Genomic DNA, 27,190 nt, shown 5'->3' on the forward strand with positions numbered 1-27,190 from the left:
TTTGGCTCTTTCCAGATACGCGAAATTGCGTTTTTTACAAATAGCATGTCACCGTATATGCCCCCAAGAACATAAAAGTGCGTATGACATAATGTGATATAATTTACTTTTAATTGGCGTGATAATTGTTTTAGGTGTCATAGTATTACAAGACAACCACTAATGAACCTATTAAATATGCTGTCAATTTTTCGTGGGCAAAGTACATGAATACTAGATAGAAGAATAATTTTTGGTAATTTATCACTGTATAAAATTATTTAAAATTATTATAATTGGTCACGTGACCGCCTTAATTGTCTTAAAGTTACAGAAATGAAAAGTAAATGTTCATTCATTCATTATTAGCTGACGGATTTATATCAGTAGATAGCATTTAGATAATCATTTTTATAGCAGTAATTAAAAATGGAAATATTTAATTATTTAATACAAAGTGAGTACATTTTTTGTATTATATAATAATCGCAACATTTTTTAAAAATTGTAATGGTAATAATAGGATATTTTGAAATGTATTTGTTTAAATATGGTACGAATATATGAAGGGACAAAAAGTATAAGATAAAATATGCAAAACATAACAATATAATGATAATAATAATAATTTATTGCATAATGGTTATGTCGCCTTAAAAAAGGTCGCAACTCGTCTAGTACCACAGACAGTCAAGTACCAAACGTTTTGAATAATTATATTAGATAATAAAACCAACCGCTGTACGCCATATCCCCATTTTTTAATGCATCATAATTGCATTTTCTCATAAATATGGCCATCTTTTTTTATACGAAGAAGTTACTCGTACCAAGATACCTTAAAACAGTTTACATGCAAAACAGAAGGAAACTGAAATTCATGAGCAAAAACTGTCTTATAAACAATAGTACGTTGACAAATGGAGAAAAAAAATAACCAGAATGAGCACTGTTTAAGAACATCATCAATTCGTGTTTTTTTATAAATAAAGTAAGAAATATTTTACATGAAAACAAATCAACATGCAAATTAACATCAAAATGCGGCGATATTTACGTCACGTCGACAAAATTTGGAGCCATACAGGCACCAAGAAGGAGTGCTACTATTTCATATAAAAGGGCGTCTCAGAATCAAAAAAGAACGCTATGAAACTTCATTCATACACACTGAATTGATAAAATGATAAAATCTCCCTATACAAGCATATCCACAGTAAACTTATTTTCAGCGCAAGCGTTTGAAGTTCGTTACATGGATGGTGTCATATTTAAGGTAGTTCTGCACGTTCGGATCGAAGCACAGAGGAACGAGGATGCATTACGGCTGTTGTAGTAGAAAATGTATAAACATCAAAACTAAACGAATATTACGTACGTCGTTCTCTCTAACACGCTTTAATTATATTTATAATATTATAAAAATTAATTATAGGGATGTAATACTTTTACAATTTTGCGTTTTTTTTACAGCACGTAATGTCCTTGTTAAAATTTAGTGTCCTGTTAAACCCTTAAAACAGCTTTTAATATTTTTAGTCATCAAAACAGTAAACAAAAGCATATAATCAGGACCTAAATACGAGCAAACTGTCAGAAATATACCACCCAGTCGCTAAAGCTAGAAGTTATCCCTAATAATATGCGCTAATGTTCCGACTTGATAATATTGACAGCAGCCCTCCAACGAATACTCCTAGTCCTCGAAATATTATTGTTTTTTTTTATTATTGAGATAAAGTTAAACATGATATATATTTTAGTTTGATTCTGATATATATTTATTATGTAAATAAGCAGGAAAGGTTGATTTTATGGCACATGTATGGCGCCAAATATAGTAGGTCGACACAACATCAGCGCGTAACTACGGAAGTTAAGGGACCATGCCCTTTGACCCATCCGAGGACACAGCTCCAAAATACCGGCTTATTTTTAGGACTGTCACTCATCACTGTATATGTTAAACACAAATTAAAATAAAACCACATGCGTGTAAAAGTAAATTATACACTTAACGAACTTTCTAACTCCCACCCAATATTTTTTTTTTTTTTTTTTTTGGCAATATCTTTCAAATTAGAAACAGAATATTTATGAAGTTTCCGTCATGTTTACAACAATATGCTTTAAATCAAATATTTAAATTTAACGAAATGGAAAAAAAGGTATTCATTTTATAACCTCAACCAAATTTTAGATTGTCACAAAAACACACATTAATGCCAGAAATTTACATGCATCATGGCAAAAACCGTCGACTTCTCTATCCTGACATATTTTTAAAAACAAAATAAATGTGGCTTGATATTTGATCACAACAGAACAGAACAGAACATATATTTTATTAATATCTAGCTTGAACATTTATAGTTCATCGTTGCATACAAATAAAATCATGCATGTACACAGTAATGTAATAAATAATAACAAATAATTAATGCAAACAATCAATCTAATGAATTAAATTCATTTGATCTCAGCTTAAAGGCTTTTTTTTTCCACAAAACAAAACCAATTTATTCATCACTTTAGCAATTGTAGCATTTAACAACTGAGTGAATTTCAACATGGTAATATCTAGGAATGTTTTGTGCTCTTAATAAAGCATAATTTGGACATATTAACACAAAATGATACTCATCTCCAAGGTTGTTTATCAAAAAAATATTCAGGTATATATTTTGTAGCGTTTTAAAAATGAGTAACGGCCGTAAAATGCTAAAGAAGATTACACTGCATCACTAAATTTTGTTGAAATTGCAGTGTTGTATTAACGATTTGCTTTTCTTAACATGTGAGAAGTTTGATAAACGTATAAAGACGATATCGAAGTGGAGAAGAGTAGTGGGCAGGTGTGCGTTAGAAGTTTCGGTTAGCATATTTGCATGTAAAGTTTATGGGGCATTTTCATTCTTTCATTCATTATCTTCTATTTAGCCCCCCCCCCCCCACCCCCATAACCACCAACCCACCCCCACCCCCGAGAATGGTGTTTACACACAGTGTTGACTATAACATGGTTAAAAACATGGCGTTATTAATTGATGGAATAATGTCTTCGCCTTTTAAGATATGCTTGAACTACATTTTGTATTTAGTTTTTGCGACACGATGTACTGTGACAGATAAACAGACTTAACAAACCACATTAAATAACTAAAATGGTGTATTTGTCTTTATTATGTAATTGTTGTCACCTTAAAAAGCCTTACATGTCGCATGATTACACTGATGCAGGTATGTCCTGTCAAAAGTGAAAGTAACTGTGAGAAATTAATTAAGAACTTCGCACTAACTCCATATATTTCATCAAGTTTCGAGATGTCAGTGTAAAAAAAAAAAAAGAACTTAAATATGTTTCTGTTCTATGTTCCCCGCTAAATGGCACAAATGCTTGGTTTCCCGCGAAATTACGCGAGCTCGAAGTTGAAAGCCTCGCACGTGCAAAGCAGTGTAAAAATGAGAGACTTGACCGAAAATAGCCAAGAAATCAAATAGTGTTAATTTCTTGGATCATCGGGTTTCGTATTTTTTCGGTGTGGAAAATCATTTACCGGGGTATTAAGATGACTTTCGAGCTTTAATGACGTATTACGAACGGAGCATATATGTAGTAATTATATTTTATTTCAATTAAGCGATAAAAATCCAATACATTGACAGTTCCTCCTTTGTTCAAGGGTATATGTTCTCGATTAAAACGCGTTGTTTTATCAAAAATACCATTTAAAAGCTGCAACTGATAAAACACCAAACACGAGAAATAAACTTTGCTATTTGTCTTTGAAAGTCATGACGTCTTTCCTGTTTACGGTACGTTGGTTCCCGCGCTTCTTTGTAAATTACGCGTTTTGAAATAGTTCTAAAAAGAAAGGCCGTTCGACTGATTTTATTTTGATTTTTATCTTGATATCGTATGCAAGAAAAAGATTCTGTCACTGGTTATAGGTGCAGATGGGAATATCCAGCTCTCGTGTAACTGTTTAGGCGGTAACTCGGTAGGAACCTCGTTACCGCCTAAACAGTTACCCTCGAGGCCGGAAATTCCCATCTGCACCTATAACCAGTGAAAGAATCTTATATTCTGGAGATATTTCTATCTGTATTTTCTGTTTTCTTTTTATTTTTTGCGTTTAGTTTATTTTCATGATGTCTTTTCCAGTTTTCCATATTTTTGTATTGTCAAAAATAAAGAACTTGGCATGATTTAGTCAGAATCAGAAAATGATTTAACATTAATGATCAAAAATACAAAAAAAATTCTGCCTCTTCCATATAAAGGTCAAGAGTCATATAGAATAGGATTGACCTGATGAAACACACAGTGACTAAAAGTACCATTTGGGGAAAAGGCCAATCTGACTAAAGTACATCTCCTATAACGCTACGTTTAGAAGATCAAGTACTTTAGTCAGATTGGAGAAACGGCTTTTATTTGATAGATAATATTGATGATACAGTCTGAGCTACCGGATATATAAAGTCATTGCCGCCAATATGGTTCAAATTTTTCAATACATTAGCCCAAAATTCATATTGTGACAAATTGATCGAAACATTTTGTTACAAGGAAGTCAACATTACCAAAATTAGAAAATGTAGACATTTGCTCCTAACACAGACATGTTCTTTTCAGTTGTGAATGTTTTACTTGCTATATTTCTGGTACCGTCAGTGAATGCAGACATGGACAATACACATGCTGAACAGTTTCAAGCAGGTGAATTCAAGGCACTTTATTGTATTTTAGTTCATCTTCAAGTATGTTAATATTACTTGTAAAATTTAGGTCTTTAACTTATTCTGAAATATTGTCTATGGCTGTTCTGCAGATTTGTTTCATCGTCGCCATCACTATATTCATCGTTAACTAATCCATTATATAAATCGTCACCATCTTATATTTTGCACTCCACATCATCATCTGTCGCGTCGTCATCTCATCTTCATCTCCTCTTTGGCCTCTTGACGTCATCATTTTGCCACTGCCATCATCATCATCATCGTCGTCGTCGTCGTCATCATCATCATCTTCATCTTCATCTTTGTCGCCTTCTTTGACGTCATCATTTCATTCTGCATCACCATCATCATCATCACCATCATCGTTGTCATCATCATCATCATCATCATCTTTGTAGCCTTCTCTGACGTCATCATTTCATTCTGACATCATCAAACTAAAATGTACGCTAAAACCATTTTAATGCCTGTATTTTTAACACTCTCTGGATGTCTATAGTTCAAAATGTAAAGTAAAAATTGAGGAACGATCTTGAAATATTTTTTAGTGTAATGTAATAAAACATTTAATGGATGGCTTACCAGTCCTTAGGAAAAACTACTAGGAAAGTTTTGATTATTGGCTGGCAAGCCAAGCCGGAAGTGTATAACATATCTACTCTATACCACGTGTTTCTGATTAGAATGAATGTAAAGTTATACTGTACCTCTCTTTATTCCAGTGCCTACATGTAACAGAATGGAGATTCCCGGCTACCCCAGATTTTACACGGAAATATTTGGATTTTTCTGGGATACGATAGAGTGTCCTATAGATTTCGTATTTGACCCCGTTTATTGCGAATGTGTCTACTCTTTTAATGGTAAGTTGCTGAAAATTTCGTGCAGTTGCTGACATTATATTCCATTCATATTAACTTTCTACAGTAAAATGACTTGTCGGCAAAAAGCTGTCATAGACAGTAGGTGAAACTGTTCGTCCTCGGTTCTCACTATACTTTCCGAACTTTAATTCAATCAAAATGCTCGAGGTAATGGTAATATAGATACTTAACCAATCAAAGACATACACCGGAACTACCATCATGTAGTTGCTATGTATTTGTGAAGAGTGCTCCTTGTCCATAGAGCTTAGATAAATTTCATGATAGAACAATACACCTATGAACGATTTTGTCATTTATTTCACTTTCTCCAAAGTACAAAAAGTGAATCGAAATAGAAAAGTAATAAAAATCGTAAACAATCAGAATCTTGTATTGCACAGCAGCAAGCAGGATATTTTTCAGCACATTGCCCCTCAAATTACGAACAATTTGCTTTCCATTTTTTCAAAATGTTGAAAATGGTAGATATACCTTTGTTCTATTTAGTCGACGAAGTCAAAATGTTGATATTACTTTCAAAACGGGAAGCAAGTTACTATATTTAGTAACAAATGTCCTATTCGGGAGGTAGGGAAAAACCTATGGGCTATTTTTTCGAACGAGAAGTTTCCACTACTGACTGGAGGTAAATGATGCTTTAAGCGCAACATCTGTCTGAAAGTGTCATTGGGAATAAATTACTGTTCATGCCCTTCCTTGGTCCGTATTCATCAAGGATTTAAGACTGAAATTAACAATACTAGCTCTCTACCTTTGTTCTTTCATTGTTAAATCAGAACAGATTGTAAATCTGATTTTGTATGATTAAGTTCCTACTGCAGCTTTACAGACTCCTAACTTGAAATCAGCAACACAAATGTGAAAAGATATTGAGAACTGAATCTTCGCCGATCTTAAAGCCCAAACGGCTTGTTTTGTTTTTATATGTCATTTTAAATTCGAGTATATCTTCGAATCGCTGACTAAGAAAACTGGTTTCAGCTTCTCAACATCTTAAGGCAACGCCAGTTAATATAATATGGGTGAAAATCTGGTTCGTGTACCACTCGGGCAAGGACTAAATTCGAATAACACGCGGATAACGACCGATGTGCTTTTACAACATGTCACTCAGCGTAGAGCGTTGTACACATGGCTTATTAGATGTTAGATCTGCTGTGCATGATATGCCGCTACGATAATTTTTGTAGTAACGAGACAAAAATTGGCATGTCAGTTACCGCATTCATAAGTTACCTCGACACGCATTCGCTACAACATGGCCGTGTGTGTTTTCTACCTTTTTTAAATATTTCTAAAATATACTGTTATATAGTTTAAAATTTTGTTTTATTCGTAAGAAAAAAAAATAATTTCTAAATTTAGGTACTTATGTTAATTACAAGAGCAGCCTGACTGGTTGCTAAATTTGACAGTTTGCCGGCATTTTCATGTCGGTTTTGTATAAAGCAGTCTACGTTTAAATAAAATATGGCTAATTCAAGTCTAAGTATAAAGCATTTACATCAATTAAGACGTTATTTACGACTATTTCTACTTTAAACATGCCATGGTAAAGATTTTTATCAGTGATACAAGTCTCCCACTATTAAAACAAACAAGCAAAAATTGGTATTGAAACAAACGAGGTGCCCTTGCCTTAATCACAGCATTGAGCCAAGTTGGTCTTACGATTTCCTGTGCACTATGAAGCAAGAAATGATCAATGCATCCTGTTTTATCTGAGCATACTGAGTAATTCATCGGTATTTCAAAGCCAATCGTTTTACCTGGTCCATGTTGATAACTCTCACGTATTATATGTTGATAACTCTCACGTATAATATGAAAGAAGTAGTCCTATTTCTTTCAGTTGTATACCATTTGGCCTAAGCATACTGTTCCTTAGTCTCGGTTTTCAAAAACAAGTAGTACTTGACTTAACATTAAAAAAAAACATTTTCAAATTCATTCAGATTTGTAGAAGAAAAAACGACGCGACTTTTATTATTGAATTCCAAACTTTTTCAATTCGTCGACATCTACTGTAAAGTCTGCCTCTGTACCAATTCAGTCAATTTAATGCGTTTGTTACCTGCAAAAATTGTCTGAAGCCAAAATCCAGGCAGCTAGAAGCTGTACCCTATTGTGCTCATGTGAAACATTAGCAGAAAACTAGCAAGAACTCTTAGAAATAATGGGTCCCATATTAATTTCTAAACCGTCTCAATTCTAAAACAAGACATTAAAATTGTCCGTTATGGCTGAAACACTGGCAGTAAATTTAGCAGTGGAGTCACTTTTAAGTACAGTCAAGTATGTTTTCAGTGGGACCAACATGGCCACTCATTGCTGCTCCTCAGTTAGCACATGCTGTTGTGGATACTCCGCCAACGCCACCAAAAACAACAACATCTACGACGACGACGACGATGACAACAACAACAACAACAACAACAACGACAACAACAGCTCCTTCACCCGTTCCAGGTAAGTTTAAATAGATGTCATGCAGGATCCGTATTGCTGAACGGTCCGAGTCTAAAACTTAGTCTTTTACTAAGACGTGCAAAATTGTTGATAAATTGTCTACTTTGTTATGCAATGATTGTTTTTCCTTCTTACAGTATGTTTCTTTTATTCCTATGAAACGTCACTATCGAACTAAATAGAAAATGTATTCCACTAACTTAAAGTTATTATTCTTGCATTATTGCATGAAACTCAATTACAATAAATCAGTCAAATATGACTTAATATGAAAGAAGAGTTTGATATTATCACCGGATTTCATGGTTGAACATGCAGTATATCTGAACATTTCTTAATTACAATGCCGTACAACACGGATGCATGGTACATTGACAGCGAAGCACTAGTACCTGTATGAAAGAATTCAATCAAATGCATATCTAAAATAATTTACCAAAAATGATAGAATTATATAAAGTTATGTTACATTAAAATATTACTATTGGCAACAGTGATAATACCACTTCTGGAAGCACCACTACCACAACCAGCAACAACTACGACAACTAAACCTACTACCAAATTAGAAACACCAGTACCAATCAAAAGCATCCAAAATACGCCTTTTATCATAGAATTTGTAAAATCAACGCCTTCGCCAAAGCAAACGACAAAAGAACATAAACGTCGAGGAATAGTGAAATTTTTATTCAGTCTTGACGACATATTGCCCAAAACTAACCTTCCACCCACTACAACGCCACCACTCACTACAGCGTCACCACCTACGACAAAGCCCCCACCCACGACAACGCCAGTAAAATTGAAAAAGACGTCGTTTCTCCAGAAAAAAGAAGTGATTATAGAGTCAGGGATTTTGTCAGCGAAATGTAAGGTTACGCGATTGCTATGTCAGCTTGTCTTTGTCATATATCAGCTTCCAACTAGAGTCAGTGCTTAATGTGCTTGTATGTGTGTGTTTTGGCAATGTATTTACATAGCAAAATATCTTTCCATTATAACATATATGTACAAAGATTTAATGGTCTAGTGGACGTGATACCGTGATAATCAATAAACTCGGTCAGAAAAAATCGGTATTAACAAAATTGTGTTGAGATATTGTTAGAGATGGTACCTACCCAAATAAATCAAAGGGGGACAACTCTGAATTGATCAATAAACCGAAGCCAACATTAAACATTGATCAAAAGTGAAAGAAAAATCAGATAGGTCCTTTTTCAAACAATTTATCAGGCAGACAAAATATGACCTACATTTGTTTAAATCCCTTTGTATTCAATATACAATATGCACGCTTTTCTCATGACTTACACTGACAGTTATTTTGTAAGTTGTAGTGAGGCCCTGATAGAAAGTTTAGTAATGCATGAAGATTATATAGAATAATGCATACATTCCTTTGAAGAAAATTAACGACATTAAGAAACGTTAATAAATTTTGATCTTTTAGCCAAAGTTGTTTATTTATTGTTCTCAATGGTGATACATTGGTTTACACAACATTTATATATCAAAATGTAAAATGTATATATCCAACAATGAGAAATAACAAAAAACGTTAAATTGGTAACACAAAAATTTATTGTCGTCAAATATAATTACGATGTTTAAAGGTAGTGGTTGTAATTACTACATGTTAAGGTAGCTGACAGGTAATGACTCTATGTAATGTATTTTAAGCAAGTCTCAATTTAAACATTCTCTGGAGGGAACTAGCACGATCATTTGCTTTCTTTGAAAAACGAATAAATGCTGAAAAAGCATATGGAGATTTCTCTATTTGTTGATTTTCGTTACAGGTCAACTACCCAAAACAAACTAAAAGGTGTTTTATTTATTGTTGAAAACAAAGTAATCGGATAATTTCAGATATCAACATTAATTTAAAACTTATACTGTTTACACAACTTGAAAAAAAGGTTTTTGTTGGGGCCTCTCATTTACAAATATATCAACAATTATCACCTGAATTGAGTGCATTCATGAGTGGAAAATATTGATAGTAAAATGGTGTAGGGGTTTGTTTACAATATAAAATCTTTAATAACTTCTTTAAGGTACATTTTTGGTATGATTTTGGTAAGCTTATAATAAAGAGCATGTCATTCTCTTTCACTCAGAATTTTTTGAAGCGTTTTAGACTCTTGGCTAGTCTTGGTATTTGACTTTATTAAAAGACAAAAGGAATTTCAGTATAGGCTCTTTCAAAATGTTGAAAGTAGAGTAAACTTACCTTATACTCTATTGAATTTATTTAGCTGTGGGAGCTTTTGATATAGACTATAATTGGGGAAGTCCTAAAATCTTTGAAAAACGGTCAATACAAGAGTTGTCCATTTTGCTTCAGATATTTTGAGAAAGTAATTTTTTAGATATCAAATATTTCTATTTTTGAAATGGAGAAGAGGAAAACCATAAATATATTTAGAAAATTGGTGCACTTAGCTATCATTTCACTCTGAAAAAAAACTATAAAGATGAATTTGAATTTTTTAGGTACCATCTCTAATATTGTCGTTCAATACAATAAATGTAAAGTATGACATTTAAAAGCATCGGTTGCTCGAACGTATAAAATTCTAATACACTTTTGCGACAACGTAAAATAAAAACCCAGTTTAAAATGTCTGTGAATATATTTTGCAAGTATTTAACTTTTAGAGTTTAGACGGGTATACACCATATCGTACCAGCAATTCATTGTTGATTTTCAAGAAGTCCCAATATGGTTAATATCCGTCTAAGCGCACATAAAATAACATTGAAAAATAATTATTTTCTATATAAAAAGTTCCTTTGGTAGCATGGAGTGCAACCAAGCAAAAATAAAGTCAAGCTCGGTTTGACTGAGTCTGTTCATGAGAGGTAATGAAATGTGTAACACGTCCCCATCCGCCTCTACCCCCTTCCCCACCCCAACCCCGACTTAAGCGGAACTCTTTATTCGTAAACATTGAATGTTCTCCAAGATTCAAAAGGAACATACAATATAACAACACCAAATCCAGGTACGGGGAACATTTTTATAGATGCCAAACATTTACATTTTTAGAGTAGCTTGCTAAAAATAGATTCTTTACATTCTTTTCAACAATATGTATACTTTATACTTTAATACAGTCCTGCTAGTCAACATTATATGTTAAGGACATTACACATTATATGTTAAGGACAATGCAAAATAGAGATCATATAAATTTGGCCCGTAAGATAAAATGTCGTCTGACATATGATGATATCACAATCAAAGAAGCATACGTAAAATTCCTTGATATCTTATTGTACTTATGTTGTTTATTTAAGAAATAAAATTATTTTTCGTAGTTCATGCGAAATGGATGACAGAGTATAATGTGAAACTCTATGAATCGCCAGCTCACTTTGCCGGTCAACTCCGGAAAAGTTCATTTCATAAACATTTTTTTTCTTTTCTATTTGTTAACAAATAAATTCTAGACATTTTGTTATATATAACATTAGAATCCGCTTCTCGGTGATTTTGTCCAAGAGGGAGAACAATTGTGAGGTCATATAAGAAAAGTTCTCCCTGACAACACGTGGGCGTCGTCAAAACAGTGGCATCTGATCATTAAGTGGTGTTATCGTAACTAGGGCACCTTTCCTTTTGTGGTTCATACAAAATGATAATTATTATAATTATGAAAGGAACAAACAGTGAGAATGTTAATCTACGAAAAGAAACTTCTTTTTTATTTTTGTGTATAAAACAAATGGTGAATGTAAATATTTACACTCGTGGTTTAAAAAATGTTTTGCAGCAGTTTGTAAGAAGTTAAGAAAAATTAAGAATAAAGCAAAACATTTTTACAGCACAAACGATTACCAATAGACTGAACTAAACTGATTAAGTAAACTGAAAATCCAATCGTTGTGATACAACCCCGTTATTTTTAAGAAGACTTCGACTCGATGCAAAGATTAAAATGATTCAAAATTTAGTTGTCTTGCCATTTCAGTATTAGTCAAACTTCTTTCAAAAACAGCTTTCACATTAGCTAAGTGTAAAAAGTTCACATACGTGAAAGAAACGCAAATAATTGACCCTGACACGCAACAAATATAGTAACGAAGTCATACATATTCAAAAAGGAATGCAAACATACTTAAATTGAACAGTGTGACCTTTAAGCATCTCTTTAACAGATGCAAAATGTCATTTTGTCACATGTAAAGTTTACATAAAACTAATCAGCACTTTTAACAATTTCAATGAAGTTGCTGAATTAACTGTTTTTGCAACATTTGTCCATATTAAGAGCTGAACGGAAACAATATATCAGAAGATAAAAAGGAAAATTGGTCTTTGTTAAAAAGAATATGTGAATGAGTTTGTATTTATTTTGTATTTATTATAAGAAGTGTTAGTAAGCTGTACAGAACTTTACTTCTTCTATACCAGTGTACCAGTGTCTTAAGGTCTTAAGTTATACTTGTCTTGCTAGAATGTAATATGACTTTTCATTTGAATGTTTATCTCCTAACATATAAGGTACAATACATCAACATTATATTGCTTGTTTGATACAGATTAACTAGTGTCTTTTATTATGTGTCTTTCATATTTTGTATATATTGCACTCTTTGTACGGTGTGTTCCCGTGGAGTGCCCCGATCCACGCACACCTATGGACGGGGAAAATAAAGATGTATTGAAAAAAAAAAAAAGAGCTGAACGGAAATAATATATCAGGCGAACTTTCTGTCTTATTTTTTAGTGATGAAAAGCAAGTATTAAAGGATCGGCGAGGTTTGTGCAAGCTGTCGTGATCTACAAAATAATGCATTGTTTAAGAACTAGATGCTCCGCGTTTGTGCATGCAGACACGTATAAACCACGTTTGAATTTCTGGCAAATTCATACATCGCGCTAACAAGTCATTGATGGTTTACCAGGTGTCCCAATACGGATTATACCTGTCTAGATGCACAAGACTACCCTCAGCTCTGTACTTAATTTTTTCTAGATTTTGCAACAATTTAGGTAGAAGATAGTGTCTTTCCATCCGCTAGTTCAAATGAAAAACTCTAGGGTAGGTTGCTCACACGCTAATATAAATTACTCCCACCTGTATCACAGTCTTCGCCCAGGTATTAAATAAAACTGCTTTTGCTCTGCTAACTCTGCACGGCCATTATAAGCCCCTACCTCAAGAGGAGTGACCGTGACTCATTGCAGACGTGGAACGCCTGTATAAATTACAGACTCTTGTATATACCGGATTCAAGCAATTTGAATGAAAAGTATCTTTAATGTACATGTATTTATTTTGCAACAATGGCAATACTAACCATAACCTTTAGTCAGTATATTATACATATTAAACACTAAATGCGTGCGGACATGCAATAATTTACGTATTTTTTTTGCCGTGCGCTCCAATTGATAATCACTTCCGGTCTTGCGCAGAAGACCGCTCCAGGTCTGCAATGAGCAACATCGGTTCCGCTCTTCTGTCGAGGAAGGTAGGATTGGTAATTACTAAAGTTACTCTACTCCGTGAGCTGAACTCTTACTACGAGTATAATAGTTAGGCGGCTACCATTCTTTGCAACATCTAGGTAGAACAGTCAAAACGAAACGTCTGATAGAAATACGGTTCCCGATTTTAGTTCAAACTGAAAATCGTATCGACGTGTCGGTTCAAATTTTATCCGAAATTAATTGAATGTCCATTTTAGAGTTTGATAAGATTTTTGTCGAACGACGCCATCTTTCTATACAAAATACAAATTAAAATTAAATAGTCGAAATTAATGATATTTTCTTTGTCAGCGTAATGCAGCTTGAATGTTAGATAAAAAATAGATGCCTTGGACGAGTCAGATATTATTTCGTAGAGAAATGTTAACACACATTTGACATATTATCTCGTCATCAGGACGACAACAATTGCCTCTAGTTCTTTCCTTTATATCTTAGTCCTGACGGCAATAGTATTATTAAACTTTCGTTAATATCATTAATCTCTGGTAATTAAATTAAAACGTTTGATTCTATTATGTGCCATAAGGTTACGAAGTACATATGGAAAAGAATGTCTAATTTAAAAGTAAAATGTTGCCTATTTTATTAACTTAAACTTTATTGTATTTTAACTTATGCATATTTTTTTTGAAAGACGTGGGGTAATAAATATGTCTTGCATGCCTGGTTTTTCTCTCAATAGTAACTAAACATGCACTCAGTTCCCCGACTTAACTTTTAAGTGCTGACACTTTTTATATAATTATGCCAAGGGCTAAAATAGTCACAACAAGTTATTATTCAATGCAGACGTATCGTACGTGTTCAAAGAACGATTTTAACACGACCCTTTTTTCCTATTAAACGAAGACTGAATCTGTAACGTGCAGTAAAGTATGGTGTCTGACATATGCCATTTCGTTATTTCGTTCTGTCGCAGCGACAGAACGACAAAAGTCGTTATGACACCCCGCCGAACGTCGTCATGGCGCCCCGCAGAACGTCGCCTCGCAAAACGCAGTCGTCCCGCCGGATGTTGCCCCGCCGAACGTCAACCCGCCGGTGTTATTCTACCATTGCACAAGAATAAGGGTAGCGTTAATGACACTGACAATTACAGGGGCATAACTATATTAAGCTTATTTTTTAGATGTCAACAATATATAATGTGAAGAACAGGCTGGATTTAGAAAACATTACAGCACTGTTGATCATATGTTTTCTTTAAAAATGTTAATGGATATGTATTTTGTCAGTAGTAAGAAACTGTACTGTGCTTTTGTGGATTACCGACAAGCCTTCGATTCAGTCAATCGTATTGCTTTATGGCGCAAACTTTTAGGTTACAATTTTGATCGTAAATGTTTTAAAATTATTCTCAACATGTATGAAAAAGCGAAGTCTTGTGTAAAATCAAAATATACTTCGTCCGAATTTTTTTGTGAGTTATACGGGAGTTAGACAGGATGAAAATCTCTCTCCTGTTCTATTTTCTTTATGCTTGAATGATTTAAATAGCTATATGTCTAGTAAATTTGATGGTCTTCAGTTATGATCTGATAATGATAGTCATATGTTAAGTGATAATGATGTTGAAGTTTTCTTTAAATTGTATTTGCTATTATATGCTGATGACACAGTCATCTTAGCAAAGAATCCAAATGACCTCCAGTCAGCTCTAAATGCTAAGTCAGAGTACTGTACCTTAAGGGGGCTAAATGTTAACACCGCAAAGACTGATGCTGTTATATTTTGGAAAAATAAGAGAGGTATACGTAATGCTCCAGTATTTCAATTTGAGGGTAATATTTTAGAAATTGTTGACCACTTTTCATACCTGGATATTCAATTTTTTTCAGATTTTTTTGGTAGAACTAAGGCTCATTTAGTTGATCAAGCACGTACAGCTAAGTTCGTTGTTATTAGTAAATCCCGGAAGTTGTTTTGCAGTTGATTTGCAGTTGCACCTTTTCGATACTATGGTTTCTCCTATTGTCTTGTACGGTTCCGAGGTATGGGGTTGAAAATTTAGATATTGTTGATAAATTTCAGTTGAAATATTTAAAACTTATTTTAAATTTGAAGCAGAGTACCCCTAATAATATGCTGTATGGTGATGTTGGTATTTTACCACTTTCAAGTCGTATTAAAGGTAGAGTGTTAACTTTTAGGAGCAAGATAATAAACTCCAAGGAATTAAAATTTGTAATATTTTGTACAGAACTTGTCTCTCACTGTCTCAGAGGCAAAACAAGAAATTTAACTGGTTATGTTATGTAAGGGATAGTTTGGATTCTCTTGGTATATCTAATTATTGGTTTGATCAGATGATTAATTTTCTTAACTCCTTCGAAAATGTTGTTAACACCAGAATTAAAGATCAGTTTATACCAAATTGGAACTTTTCAGCTAATAACTCAAACAAATGTTTAAATTATAGAATGTATAAACACGAATTCGTATTTGAAGAATATTTCAAGCTTTTACCTTTTGACCTTAGCATTTCACTTGTAAATTCAGATGCATGAATCCTCTGTTGCCAACAGAAAAAAAAGGTAGATTTGAAATATTGCAAGAGAACAAAAAACTTGTCATTTGTGTAACAGTAAGTTATTAGGAGATGAATTTCACTATCTTTTTAATTGCAAATACTTCAATGTTGATAGAAAGAAATATGTAGATGAATATTAGTATAAATATCCAAATACTCTCAAATTTTCGAACCTTATGAACAGTGACAATAAGAATACTTTGTTAAAACTGGCTGTCTTCTGTAAGAAAAATATGTCATAAACGTATAAAAGTAATTTTTGATATCTTGTTAAAATCGAAATATGATCGAATACTATCGATATATCTCAAACGGTAATGTTCTCTGAAATAGAATCGTTGTTTGTTGTTTAAATGCGTATTATTATATCACTTTGCCCGCGCCAAACGACAAATCATTGTATGAAGTTTATTATTTTCAAATATATAAGTATCTTTTTCATATCAATGAAAGAACCATTCAACATTCTCTGGGTTGTATGAAACCGACAAATGTGTGCACTGACAAACGATTGTCCTGGATATTCCATATGTAAAGATCTTTTTGAAACAAGCTGGAAAACAACAGTAGATTCGGTTTAATCGAGTGTTTTAGTGTTTTTACTATTGAAACGTTTGTGTTTGTGGGAGGGGGGGGGGGGCGGAGGGGCTCAGTCCAATAATTAAAATGTTCAGTTAGAGCTTGAATGAAAAAAGAGAGAGAAAAAACTGTTGTTATTGTCTGCTTTAAACATAGCTTTTTGTATCTGAGGCTTGCCGTTTGGCATTGTTTATGGCAGCAGCTAGTATCTGTGGAGACAAATTGTCTAGCTTTCATGCGGTGACGGGTATCTAAGTCGCTTGGATATCTTTTGTATACTTTTTGTATACCTTTTATTATCTGTATTTACCAAAATTATACATAGATCGATCTGAAGCCAAATATAAAATAATAAACTTATTTAGTAAATTCCTTACCAAAAATCATCTTACATTAGAATAAATAAAAAACAGATTTCAAATTCAATATCATTATAAAGTAATGCAGGTCTAACTGTTTCGAAAGAAAGCTCGTCTTGAAAACACATTTTCCTTACTGTATATTTCAGCCATTTGCTCAGGGTGTAGATTTGATGGTGGTATTGGGTACAAGAGTCATGAGAGAGACTGTGACAAGTACGTCATGTGTTCTGCAAGTGGTATCCAGGGAAGTCTAAAGGCGGACGTACGCGCGTGTGGTATAGGAGAATACTGGGACCAGGCGATGTTAACATGCCGGCTCTCTACAGACGTGCCGTGCTCAACTGGTAAAGTTAGGCGTAAAAAAAAATGTTTGTTTCCGGTATCCCGACTTACCCTAAAGTTTTGACCCGGCCCTAAATGTTTTTATGGCCTTGGAGAATATTCTTTAATATTTTTTCACGTTTTTAACAAAAAGTTGCAAAACTGCACTTTTTATGCTTTAAACATGGTCAGTGATGTTAGAAATCAACATACTGATGCTATAAAGACATACCCCCTTATTTGTATTCATTTTTTGACACAAAAATTATTTCCGAAAAGTCTCACTTAATAAAAAAAAATAAAAAAAATAAAAAATTCTTATTGCAACGTTAAACCAAACGTAAAATCCATATTGAATTCATCGGCAGTATATATTTATATAATGTCTTAAATCTCTTGTCGTTACTATGTATTTGTAGATTGCATTTGCCATGGCAAAACCGAATTTGCAATGGCAAAATAAAAGCAAGAAAAATCATTCTTTTTAAACTGCAAACTTGCCATGACAATTGATGAAAAATGTTTTTATTTGTTTCTGAACATGTTAATCTACCGTCGTTACTAGTTCTTTGTAGAGTACATTTGCCGTTGCAAAACCGAATTTGCCATGGCAAAATAAAGGCAAGACAATTTATTCTTTTAGGGAAAATATTGCCATGACAAGTAACTTTCAGATTTTCATAAAAAACTTTTGTGTTTATTTCTGAACGTGTTAATCTTCTGTCGTCACTATTTATTTGTAGTGGCAAATTCGAATTTGCCGTGGCAAAAGGATGGAAATAAAATTTGTTCTTTTGCCACTACAAAATTAGCATGGCAAATAACTTTCAAGTTTTCTGAAAAAATAATTTGTATGTAAAGATAGAACTATAACATTTTATTAGTATATGAGAAATAAGCTTTCATTTAGCAGGACTGGATGTACCGTTTATTGTACTATGAAAAGTTATATAATTCATTTTGCAGATAGATGTCGGTCAAGGGGTAACTGGTACACATATGATTACCTGGGAGACTGCAGAGCCTACTGGCGATGTGAAAACGGTGTATCAGTAGGCCATTGTTGTCCAAGAGGACAAAGTTACGTAAACGGAGTCGGATGTCTTCGGAACCCATCGTGCGTTACAAACTGCGGACTGCCGCATATTGAAATAGGTATGGTTTTTTTTTTTTTCAAGAAAAATAAAATACATTTATTTTTTCCTCAGAGATACCCACATTTCCATGCTAGTATAGACGTCATGGAGGGGCCATGCACTCAGTTCTAAAATGAATTATCATTATTAACTTAGTTCATTATCATTTTATTCATCAATACATATAAAATCAAAACAATATAATATACACGTCGTGAAAGCCACTCAAGCTTTCTTATTACATATCAGAAATTAATGTTCACAGTTTTTGTTTAGTTATTATACTAGCAAACACGAGTTATCAGCAACACTCGTAAACGCTCCTCTGCAGATTAAGACACAAGCACCATCCGCATTATTAATGAACATTTATTTAGATGTCTTACTACATTTTTATTCAAGCCAACATTCAAAGTTGTTGCAAAATGGCCTATTAATTAATGCTATTAATTAATGCTTAGCAGTTCTACTTTGGACATGTCTGAAATATTTATCAGGCGCTGGTTATTTAAAGATACAAAGAAAAATATGCATAAATTAACTATTTTAACTATTAAACTATTTTTTACGTGGCCAGGTGGTAAATGAATGATGTGAAAGTATATTTTCACGAACTTATAGCAATTATCTTGTCACATTAGAACCCTTTAAGCTACGCTACGTCTTAAGCAACACGAATTGTTAATTATAAAAACCATCCGACTTAAAAAGTAATTTAGTTTGAGAAGTCTTGGCACTTCAGTTCCTATCTACGACTGTCACAGCCTTGGAAAAGTGCTTCTGTCCTGTTCGTTCTGCACGACCATTAAAAACCGCGAAACGCAGAACTCGGATCTTCTGTGAGAAGGTCGTGAGTAGTTATTTCTAGAGTAAACCTATAGTTTTTTAGCTGAACTCGTCCACTATGTATAAGTGGATATAGGTGTTTCAGTACATGATTTGTAAGTGGTTGTGCACATCTTTGGAACAAAAGTATTGTTATCAGTTTGGTATATGAGGTATTTTTCTGTCAAAACATGGGCTATTAGTTTTATATTTTTGTAGGCCCTAGAGGTAATCACATTTTCTGATTAAAAATTGTCAAAATACAATTTCAAGTAAATGTTCAGCGAGATCTCGTTTTCCTGCTAAAAGAAGATGTTCATTACAGAAAATTAAAATCAGTAACTACTATAAAATTACACTTTTTATGTCTTAAGTTCTTTTTAGCTCACCTGAGCCAAAGGCTCAAGGTGAGCTTTGGTGACCACTTGATGTCCATCGTGCGTCGTGCGCCGTCCGTCGTGTGTCTGACTGCACGATATTGGTTTCATATATAATTTGATTTTAACCAAACTTGCACATAACTTGTATCTCTATAAGATCTTGGTTCCTTTCGTGGACAAGTCATGTCCCACCATGGTTTCTAGACTTACAGGCCCCTGAAATGGCAAATATTGGCTATTTTGGTCTCGTCTTCACGATAGTAGATTCCTTTATAATTTGATTTTGACCAAACTTGCACACATCTTGTATTACTATAATATCTCGCTTCTTTTCTTGAAACAGCCATATGCCTTCATGGGGTCTAGAGTTACGGCCCCTGAAAGGGCAAAAATTGGCTATTCTGCACGATAGTTGTTTCATTTGTGATTTGATTTTAACCAAACTTGCACAAAAGTTGTATCACTATAAGATCTCGCTTCTCTCTTGAACCAGCTATATTCCGCCATGGGTTATAGAGTGACGTCCCCGAAAAGGGCCAGAAATTGGCTATTTTGGTCCTTTTTGCAGAATAGCAGTTCCATTTATGATTGAATGTAAAAAAAAATGCACACAGGTTGTATCACCATAAGATCTCGTTTCCTTTCTTGAACCAGCTATATTCCACTGTGGGTTCCAGAGTTAGGGTCCCCGAAAATGCAGCAGTTTGGCTATTTTGGTCTTGTCCGCACAAAAGCGGGTTCACTTTTTATAATTAGATTTTAACCAAACTTGCACACAATTTGTATCACCGTAAGATCTTTGTTCCTTACTTGAACCAGCCATATTTAACCATGGGTTCCAGAGTTAATGGCCGCTGAAAGGGTAAACAATTTACTATTTTGGTGATCTCCATACTCAAAGACAACATAGCACCTACTTTCTAAGTATTTTAGCATCAGCTTTGATATTTGGACCATATTCACATATTTCAATACTTATGCTTTATTTTACCTTCTAACCTACTTTCTTGTTATTGATGATATGTAGGCGGCAATATTACTCAGGTGAGCGATCCAGGGTCATCATGACCCTTTTCTTATGTTTAGTTTCTTATAAGTACTGTGTCTGACCGTCTTCTCAAAGCGAAAAGTTTTTCGTTTAAAAAGTCATTATTCTTATACATTTATTGACAAACAAGTCATTCAATAGGTGTTTCACTATATGACATCGGAAATAAATTTCAAAGTATTTTTATTTTGGACCAGCAAACATATGTTGAACTCAAGACCAGTTAAAAGCACAAACTATGGACCGGCGATGTATATAATGAGTCATGTAATAGTGTAAATTGTGTTTCTGAAAATGGCCAGAAACAATGCCTTCTGTTTATCAAATAAAACATCGCGATTAATTTTATCGCATCATCTTTATTACTGTAATTATTGTATACTTGTTTTAATTAGATGTCACATATTTTTTTGAAGATGTAAATTAATATATGTGACATGTCTCGTCAAGATTCATGTCACTTCTGTCGACCAGTCCTCAGGTTTGAGACAAAATGAATAATTACAGAAATAAATCTCTCCATCTTCAAAGTAATGCAGATGTTTGTTTTAAAATTGCTGAAACGAAATATTTTCGATGAGTAAGTATGCACGCCTGGTCACTTGGTGCCATTTTAAAATCATGAAAAACAGTTTTATGTCGTTTTTGCTCTAAACGCTTTACTCCACACCTGTTTCTGACTGTGGTAAAACAGACAGAAATTATATGTTCAGAATAATTATGGGTTACGTTAGGTATTTCTTGATTAGAGATTTTATTTCTTTAATGATTTATTACTTTTATGGCCAGTTGATGCACTTCAGTTTTATCTTTGCACACGTTCATTTATCACACTCCAATGATATTTTATAAAGAGTATTCAATTTGCTTTGTTGACTTGGAAGAAGTACTGGTATATTTTAACATTACGTTGAATCTTTTTCAAAATGATCTTGCCGTGAACAGAATCACTCCAACTGAGTCTGCTTTTATTTTGATTTCAAGGGATCTTTTTCATACATTTTTATTAAATGTAAATAATTATATGATCTAGATGACGAAGATGATGATTTTGTGTGCATAGATCATGTGCTTAAAGTATTAGACCCATAGTAGTGTACCTCCTTTTGAAGATTACGGTGTACATAATTATTCAGAAATTGAAAAATGTAACACGCTTTTGTCAATGTGATAGTCTTTTTTTTTCAAATATAAAATTGTTATTGGAAAAAAAATAAATATATTGGAACGTTTTATGAAAACAGATCCAGTATTAATAACAAAAAAAAATCAATATTGAGATAACGACATATTCATAAAGAATATTCTTGTACCTTTCTTAACTATTTTTAGAGTTACGATACGTTTAAGTAGGTCATTGGACGCGTTTGTAAAATGTTATGTCGTTAAAACGTCCTAAATAAGTTGGCGTTGTCGTGCATGCCATGTATCTTTTTATACAATATGTGCCAAAAGTTGATATGTAAGTATTTGGGGACAGTTTTAAAGTATACCTTAACCGTGAATATTTGATTTCATCAACGATCTTTTAGTATGAACTACTTTTCCTTCTGGCAAACTTTGGTCGTCATAAAAACACAGATACTAGTAACATGAACCTGTAAAATTTGTTGGAATTGGCTGTGTCTTGGATATATAAGTAACAATATATTAGTTTCTAGTTTCTGTATGAATTAAAACAGAAACAAAGATTTTTCAGTATATTCAATTATCTTTATGCAATACTAATTTATTTGATGTCTCACGCGGCTTTGAAACCTTATTAAATCAAAACATATGTTTTATTTCATGTATTATACTGACATTAGAAAAAATATTTCTTCAAACACAAAAATTCACATGTAGTTATTTCATCATTTGCTGCAAAAATTTTAGTTTTATTTAATTAAAATGTTTCATTTGTCTTACAGTGAAATGATTAATAGGTCTATCTTTATTTGTCACAAAGCAAAGAGGTGTATGGCCATGACAGAATTATTTTTCTTTAAAATCCATTTCTTGTACTACTTATAAGTATTTATAAAATGTTCCTGATTCTAATGGCAAAATACTTTCTGTTTAAGTAAAATGTGATGAATTACATTTCACTCAATTTGACGTAAGTAAATGATCATTTGATGTTATACCAGGTTTAAATTTACTGGCTCACTTTAGATACAACGATTATGCTTTTATTGGGATGAGACATTTCTGCTATATTTCCGTAAAGTGGCAAAGAATATAGTTGGATTAAATGTTCTGAAATACTTGTTTACATACAGAGTATATGTATTTACTGCAAAAGCATTTCATACCCTTCTGATGTATATAAATGAGAAAATATAATGAACGTTTGCTCCAAAATAACATGAGCTAGAGTCTAAGAATACAAACTAATTATAATATTACCTATCATGGTTTTAAAAATAGACCAATTCTCTCTTCTCTTTATTTTCAAAATTACATTAATGTAAAAAATACCGATAGATCTATTCTTCAGACTTTTCGTAATATATAAGATTGTACAGTATATACGGAAATGCTAGACGTGAAATATATGACTGATTTTCTTTTCATAAATAAAAAATAAATTGTATAACATATATCATTCATCTAGAAAACTCGCAAAGTTCTCATTAGCTCGACTATTCATAGAATAGTAGAGCTATTGGACTCGCCCATGCGTCGGCGTCCGCGTCGGCGTCCGCGTCCGCGTCCCGATTTGGTTAAGTTTTTGTATGTAAGCTGGTATCTCAGCAACCACTTGTGGGAATGGATTGAAACTTCACACACTTATTCACTGTGATAAACTGACTTACATTGCACAAGTTCCATAACTCTGTTTTGCTTTTTTACAAAATTATGCCCCTTTTCTGACTTAGAAATTTTTGGTTAAGGTTTTGTATGTAAGCTGGTATCTCAGTAACCACTTGTGGGAATGGTTTGAAACTTCACACACTTATTTACTGTGATAAACTGACTTTCACTGCACAGGTTCCATAACTCTATTTTACTTTTTTACAAAATTATGCCCCTTTTTCGACTTTTTTTTTGGTTAAGGTTTTGTATGTAAGCTGGTATCTCAGTACTCACAAATGGGAATGGATTGAAACTTCACACACTTGTTCACTGTCATGATCTGACATGCACAAAGCAGGTCCCATAACTTTATTTTGCCTTTTTACAAAATTATGCCCCTTTTTCAACATAGAAATTTTTGGTTAAGTTTTTGTATGTAAGCTGGTATCTCAGTATCCACTAATGTGAAAGGATTAAGACTTCATACACTAGTTCACTGTCATGATATGACATGCAGTGCAAAGGGTTAATAACTCAACTTCGCATTTTACAAAATTATGCCCCTTTTTCAACTTAGGAGTTTTGGGTTAAATTCTTATATGTAAGCTGGTATCTCAGTACCCACTAATGGGAATGGATTGAAACTTCATACACTTGTCCACTGTCATAAACTGATAAGCACTATGCAGGTTCCGTAACCCTATTTTACTTTTTTACTAAATTATGCCCCTTTTTCTACTCGTATTCATTCAAGCGACAAGGCTGTTGAATAATCGAGCGTTGCTGTCCTCCGACAGCTCTTGTTTTTATTTGCAATAACTATACTCCTAAACAGTTTATAGTCTGCAAGATTCTAGAACTTTTACTGGTTAAAAGATGGTCACATGTTGACCCCTTATATTTTTATGGTGGGTAAGTCAATTACAATAATTGGATTTGCATGTGACCCTCCATGCAAATATGTGGAGTCAATATAATAAATATGGTGACTCGGCTAATACCCCGACCCCACCCCACCCACTCCCCACCTCCCCACATTTATCATACTGAACCCACATATTTCCGTGAAGGTTTGCTAACAAACCCAATCATCAATAATGTACAAACATAAAGAAAAACACCTGTATGTTCATTTAATCAAAAGTTCAAATTTTATTGAGCTGCAAAAATCGTTTGCTTGAAAATGCCACATCAAGTTCATTTCAACATGATACAGGTGTTACAATCATTAATATCAAATTTTCCAGGTTTTCTTCTTGTAAAGGTATTTCGGTAACATTTCCTTATAGCATACGCCAGTGAGTGCAAGGGCATCCCATTCGAGATAAAAAAATATTTGTCCCCATATATATGACAAAACTTGTACTCGACAGAACAACCTTTCTTGAGAGCATCTTCTACTTGTTTTGAATGGTTTGGTATATTTTTACATAAAAACAATGGCCCGTGATGCGCAACAAACTGGTAACAAAAAATTACCTCGATAGAGATTTCAAAACACTTCATGTGAACGATACCGACATAAATACTTTTCAGAAACTGTTGATGACATTCAAAACTATGACGAAATTCAAGATAGACTGTACAGAATGCTTGTCACCAGATGCACATGTATACATGTCATATATTCAGTAACCACACATTGATACAATGCTCGTATGTTTGACCACTGTCTAATGTTGTAATACAGGTAACCAATGATCAGCATTTAGGCAGTTATACGTGTTTATGCACTAGAATTTCTCAATGGGAAGTTGAAATGGGAAAAAAGCCCAAAAACTGACACCGCTACTCACCGTTATTGATTTTGAAACTCGGTGTTTTTCTTTAGTATGGCATGCAAATATTGAACTCATTTGAAATCTGTTTTATTATGTATATGCTATATAATGTCTGAATCTCATTACATTGAAATGAAGGTACGCTGCATACAGTTTATCTACGTGATATGACTACGATCAAACTTCGGTCAAACTTTGCTTATGAAACAGAAATATTGAAATAATCACAGTTGTATGTGTCCCTTGGCCTTCACTTTTTTATAGGTGTGACGTCATTGTCCAAAGATTCATGAATAGCGAATATGCATTTGTTAAAGTGGGATCAGTTGGCCTATTTTAGGGGCCGCTAAAGCTAAAAATAAAAAACAACAACTTTAATTGATTTTTTCTCATGTATTCTCATCAAACTTGATTTGTAGCATCTTTATTAAGCCCTCAGCCAACTTTGTTCCCCTTTTAGGGGCTGCTAGAGCTAAAACTAGAAATGCCTTTAGACAGTGTTTCATGAACAGCTTGATGGATCTTTGGCATCATTATAAGGTCCTCTTCCAAATTTATTTATATAGGAACTTGGGCCCTATTAGGGACCACTATAGCTAAAAGTAGATATGACTTTCATTAACCACTAAAATGTAATCGATTTTTATCAAACTTGGTGTGTAACAATATCGTAAGGTCTCCTGTTATTTTGTAACAAATGGGGATAGAGACCAATTTAGCTAAAAATATAAACAGTTTTAATGACCTCTTCTCATGAACCGCTTCATGAATCTTCATCAAACTGCTGCTGTAATTATTCGTCTAAGGATAAACGAGACAAAATTTCAACCCTACGAAACCTTTAAATTGTTAAAGTGCGGTGTTTAGTTTTGCAGTTTGAAAAATGTTACATGAAAGATGAATGTTATATGAAAATTTCATAAACTTCTTTCCTAATTACAATTCGCCGACCATCTTTTTTAAAGATATTTCTTGTTTGATCTTGTAAAGTATCAGATTTTCTCAGATGTGTAAACATGAAACATGTCTATTATATTGGATTTTAACATTCGACTTGATTATGATTTGCAGTATTTAGTTTAAACACGTTCTTTAATTAGAGTATGTAATATGATGGTCCATGAACAGGCTCAATCAAACCGAGCCTGCACTATTTTCGTTTTTGTCGTGTTGATCGACCTGTGGAGTTTCCACTCTTTCTATTTTATTCATGAACACTTTGTAATTCGTTTTGAAAAAGCTATGTCATTAATATCTCATATTTTATGGTAGCAAAATAATTTCAGTTGTTGTTTCTAACACGGCGCTTAATAGAGATGAACAGTCATTTATGCTATTAAATACATATAAAAGTCTTTTGTCAAGTTTTCTTCTTGTCTGATTCTTTTTTTCTGCATGTTTATCTTAAATACCCTTCTTTATAAATGAATTGTCAGGCAAAACTGTCGAGACATTTCTTGATATTTCACGTCAGCAAGCCCTTGGCATACGAAACAATCTTTCAAACCCTAAAATTCTGCATATTTCAGTGTCTAAAGACTAGTTTGTCAAAATCATAGTTTTTCTTTTTTCGGTTTTAAAAGTCAATTCATTTAAAATTTGCATTAAACGATTTGGACATCTGTCTCGGAACTACAACATATTAAGTGGAATTTCATTGGTTTTCATTGATATTTATTTAGAGAATGACACTGAACTTAAACAAAGTTTGTCATTTACGTGCTTGCCTTAGGTTTTCAATGTTTCTTTAATAAAAGCTGTGTATGTTTGAATGATTTTTTCTGGTGTTCGTGCATGTGTAAACCCTGTCGAATAACGCACACATTAAATAAAGCCCAAGAGGAACTTTAAGTTAAA

At 33.3% G+C, this 27,190-nt stretch overlaps 1 protein-coding gene across 1 annotated transcript in view; it reads left to right on the forward strand.

The window, feature by feature from the left end:
- Positions 1 to 298: 298 nt before the first annotated feature.
- LOC123536030 (uncharacterized) overlaps positions 299 to 27,190 on the forward strand; it is a 41,631-nt gene continuing 14,739 nt past the window's right edge. The window contains exons 1-7 of the mRNA XM_045318807.2: positions 299 to 436; positions 4,619 to 4,702; positions 5,448 to 5,588; positions 7,920 to 8,081; positions 8,576 to 8,953; positions 17,211 to 17,408; positions 18,352 to 18,540. Coding sequence (XP_045174742.2) covers positions 409 to 436; positions 4,619 to 4,702; positions 5,448 to 5,588; positions 7,920 to 8,081; positions 8,576 to 8,953; positions 17,211 to 17,408; positions 18,352 to 18,540 — 1,180 coding nt within the window. The 5' untranslated portion in view covers positions 299 to 408. The remainder of the gene's footprint in view (positions 437 to 4,618; positions 4,703 to 5,447; positions 5,589 to 7,919; positions 8,082 to 8,575; positions 8,954 to 17,210; positions 17,409 to 18,351; positions 18,541 to 27,190) is intronic.

The sequence above is a fragment of the Mercenaria mercenaria genome, chromosome 17 (assembly GCF_021730395.1).
Source record: "Mercenaria mercenaria strain notata chromosome 17, MADL_Memer_1, whole genome shotgun sequence".
Lineage (NCBI taxonomy): Eukaryota > Metazoa > Mollusca > Bivalvia > Venerida > Veneridae > Mercenaria > Mercenaria mercenaria.